At 42.7% G+C, this 4,179-nt stretch overlaps 1 protein-coding gene across 1 annotated transcript in view; it reads left to right on the plus strand.

Moving 5' to 3' along the window:
* CSUI_002597 (wd g-beta repeat-containing protein) overlaps nt 1–4,175 on the plus strand; it is a 5,957-nt gene extending 1,782 nt beyond the window's left edge. The window contains exons 2-4 of the mRNA XM_068062797.1: nt 20–1,127; nt 2,162–2,476; nt 3,146–4,175. Coding sequence (XP_067925232.1) covers nt 20–1,127; nt 2,162–2,476; nt 3,146–3,802 — 2,080 coding nt within the window. The 3' untranslated portion in view covers nt 3,803–4,175. The remainder of the gene's footprint in view (nt 1–19; nt 1,128–2,161; nt 2,477–3,145) is intronic.
* The last annotated feature ends 4 nt before the right edge of the window (nt 4,176–4,179 follow it).

Genomic DNA, 4,179 nt, shown 5'->3' on the forward strand with positions numbered 1-4,179 from the left:
TCTTTCTTTCTTTCTTTAGAGTTTTACGGGCTGTGGGACATCCTATATGTCTCTTTGGTGAAGGTCCTTTTGACAGGCGTCAGCGTTTAAAGCTTTTAATAGCTCAAGATGAAAATATTCTTCTTTCTGGGGACGTTCAGAAACTTCTTCTCTCTCTTCCTGCTAAAAAGTCTATATCTGCAGTTGCAAATAAACTTCCCCCTCTTTTACCTACTCCTGGCTCTTCTTCCTCTTCTTCTCTTCAAAAGAAAGAAACTGAAGAAGATGAAGATCTCCCACATAATGAGTTATTCTATACAGAGGGACCAGACGATCTTGTGAAAGCACGTCGGCTTATATTCGAAGACAGTGTCAGAAGAAGCGAAAAACGACTCCAATTAGAACAGAAATTGAAGCGTGAACTAACTAAGATTACGTCTTCTTCTTCGTCTTCATCTTCATCGAGTGGCAATATGTCTCGAGGTGGAGGTCTAGTCAAGCAGCAAGGAGGTCTTATTCAGCTTTCTTCTTCTTCTTCTTCTTTACCTCCTCCCAATTCTCTTCTCCGTGCGTTCTATCACTTCGGCTTCTATGTGCAAAACCATATGCACCTCACTGCTTCTCAGGTCGGGTCTGATAGGCCTTTAACATGCTGTCGCTTCTCTCCAGGGAGCTCTCGCTTCTTTTCTTCCTCCTATTCCTCCCGGGGTGTATATACAGGAGAAGAGAAGTCTTCCCTTCTTTCAAATTTGGTTAGAGTTAAGAAGGAGAGACTCGATGATGGGGAAGATCACAAAGAAGACGTAGATGGAGACGATGAAGAAGATGAGAATCGAAAAAGACAGAGAACATCTTCTACAGGAGAGAGAGAAGACGAGACCTCCTCTTCTTCATCCCTGAATGGTTTCGAGAAGAGAAATATTAAAGATCCACGTAAACAAGAAGAAATGGATGACGAAGAAGAGAGACTATGGAGCTCATGGGACAGCCACCCGAAGTATGTAGCCACAAGTAGCTGGAGCGAAGAAGTGAAGCTTTGGAGTGTCAAGACAGGCGATCTCATCTATGAGCTGAAAGGCCATAAAGAACGAGTGCACGGCTTAGCATGGAGAGAGGTCGACGAAACACTTCTTGCTGATCCTATCTGTGTAAGATCAACCGAAGATATGAAAAAGAAGAAGAGAGATTGCGAGGATGGGGATCTTTTCACATCGTAGTTTATATAGAGAGATAGGTCGATGAAGGTTCAGCAAATATGCTAGGAGAATGGAGTCGAGAAAGAACGTAGAGACAGATACATGTGTATGGAGAAGCAGTCGGGGAAAGAATGATGTGTAGATGAAGAAGATACGGGGTGGAGCGAGGAATGAATGAGGGGAGATCTTTCTAATGAGAAGAGATCAATGAGAAGAAGCGAAAATCCGTCATACAAGGAGGCCCTCTATACCATAGTTACATCACGTCTATTTCTATGGATCGTTTAAATGAAGATGTGCACGCACATATATATATCTACATGCATAGGCTTGGATACCTCTTTGCGTATATCCATACAAGGAAGCAACCTCCACCCGATTGCGTCTATGTAGGAAGCTTTCTTTGTGCGTAGCTCCACTTAAGTATGTATACATTCCCTGTACGTACAAGATGGTAGGATGCACATCTCTGCAGCAGAGATACTCGATCTCTCTTTCTCAGCGTTCCCTCGAACTTTCTATCTCTAGACAATGAGAGTAAAGGTCAATCGAGACCAAGAGTGGGAGAATAAGAAAGAAGGAAAGAAAGAGTGAGAACGAGATTTATAGCTGGTTTCTTTTTGTAATTAAGAAGAATATCTGATGTTCTTTGGAGGGAAGCTTTAGATTGACACGGCTTTGAAATTGTATAGGGAGATTTCTCTCTTCATCTTTCACCCTGTCCTGGTGTATGTATGTACACCTGAGAAAGCCATTCAGAAACGAGACCTACCAAAGCAGTCTGTCCATGCACACTCCTTTCAGTCATCCTTCTCATCGATCAAGTCGAAGGTGGGGTGTATGTATCGCATATCTATATGTGTCTATGTGTATGTATATGTGTACGTGTGTGTATGTGTGTGTATATGTATGTACACCTGAGAAATACATCGAGTGTTGGAAGGACTCCGAATGCCAGCATGCATTTCTTCGTTTCTTCTTTTCAGGGGGGAAGTGGCGGCGAGCCTTTCCTTCTTGCTAGTGGTGGAGCAGATGCGTGCATATGCCTGTGGGACGTCAATAAACTAAAGGAAGTTCTTTCAGAGAAAGAAGAATGTTCTTCTTCTGCTTCTTCTATTTCTTCCTCTTCATCTTTAATGAGAAATAAGAGCTCAACCATGATGGTAGGAAAGCTCGAGGGTCATGAAGATCGAGTGAATCGACTTGCCTTTCATCCGCTGGGAAGATTCCTAGCATCGACTTCACATGACGAGACATGGAGGCTGTGGGACATCGAGACACAACAGGAACTTCTTCTCCAAGTAAGATTCTTTTCTTCTTCTTCTCATCCTTCGTCATGTTGTTCTTCTATTATCTTCCTCTTGCCCTTTGTCACTACGGACTATTCATCGTAGGGTTCATCTCACAACTGTCTCTTCCTGTCCTTGTCTCTGTATCTACTCTTGCTCTCCCTCTCTTCTCCTCCTTCTTTCCTTGCAGTACACCAACTATTATGACTATTTTTCTTGTCTCTTGATCGTCGCTCTCTCTCGCAGTGTATGTATGTATGTTTGTATGTATGTATCTATGTATGTATGTATGTATCTATGTATGTATGTATGTATCTATGTATGTATGTATGTATGTCTATGTATGTATGTATGCCTATGTATGTATGTATGTATGTATGTATGTATGTCTATGTATGTATGTCTATGTATGTATGTATCTATGTATGTATGTCTATGTATGTATGCATGTATGTCTATGTATGTATGTATCTATGAATATATGTATGTCTATCTCCCAAGAACAATATATTTCGCCTACCACATGCTTGGATGAATCCCTGGTTTCCTTTCCTCCCTCTCCTTCACGTTCTTCTTCTTCTTCTTCTCCATTCTTCATGAGGTAGAAATGTGTTCTTTCCTATCTTCTCATATCCTCCTCCTCCTTCCTCTTCCTCCTCCTCCCTTGTATATGCCTCTCAGGAAGGTCATGCAGCAGCGGTGTATGGACTGTCTATACACCCGGATGGTTCGTTGATAGTCACAACAGATTTATCGGGGGTTGTAAGAGTCTCAGATCTTCGTACAGGGCGTACCGTCATGCCTTTAATAGGGCATGTACGCCAAGTGACTTCCGCTTCTTTTCATCCTCTCTTTGGAAATCTCGTGGCGACAGCCTCAGATGATCATTCAGTGAAGCTCTGGGATTTGCGAAAGCCCGGGAAACATATCATGTCTTCGGCAGAAGGGATGTCGACTCCAGCCAATAAGACAGCAGGAGGAAGTTTGAAAGTGAAGAATTCCAATGTGGTCACTTCGGTTTTAGCTCATAATAAGATGATCACAGAAGTGTTATTTGAGCCTATCTATGGCAGGTGTATGTACACCTCATCATTTGACGGGTTAATCAAGATTTGGAGTGTTAATGACTTTGCATGCATCAAAACTCTCCCAGGACATGAAGGTCGAGTCATGAGCATCGACGTTATGAAGGGGGGGGAAACTATTGCCAGTGTAGGCTTCGATCGCACCTGGAAGCTATGGAACTGCGCGCCTGCAACCTTTCATCTCTCCAAAACTTCTTCTTCTTCTCATTTCCTAGCAATCAAGAAAGAAGAGGGGGGACTTTGCTCTTCATGATCTTGTTTGTTCCTCTCGAAAACAGAGAGAGCGAGAAAAAGAAAGAGAAGGAAGAAGAAAGAGAGGCAGTGGGTCGGGTGTCGATAGGATGAAGAAGGAAGCTATCATCTTCCTGCGAATGACTTCTTCGCGTGTCACTACAAGAAATGGGGGGATGTTGAAGCAAAACGAGCGCCCTCTCTACTCAGATGTAAACATATACATATACATATACATACAGGGTTGTAGTTATTTCTTTACGTATCTATCTATACATGTGTGTACGGAGGTGTATGTACACAACTCCAAAACTTCTCGCCTCTTTGGGTGTTTCTCTACACATCTGGCTGCACCTCTACGACAGCTTCTTCTTCTTCTTCTCCTTCTTCTGCTTGTCT

The sequence above is a fragment of the Cystoisospora suis genome (genome assembly GCF_002600585.1).
Source record: "Cystoisospora suis strain Wien I chromosome Unknown contig_1080, whole genome shotgun sequence".
Classification (NCBI taxonomy): Eukaryota; Apicomplexa; class Conoidasida; order Eucoccidiorida; family Sarcocystidae; genus Cystoisospora; species Cystoisospora suis.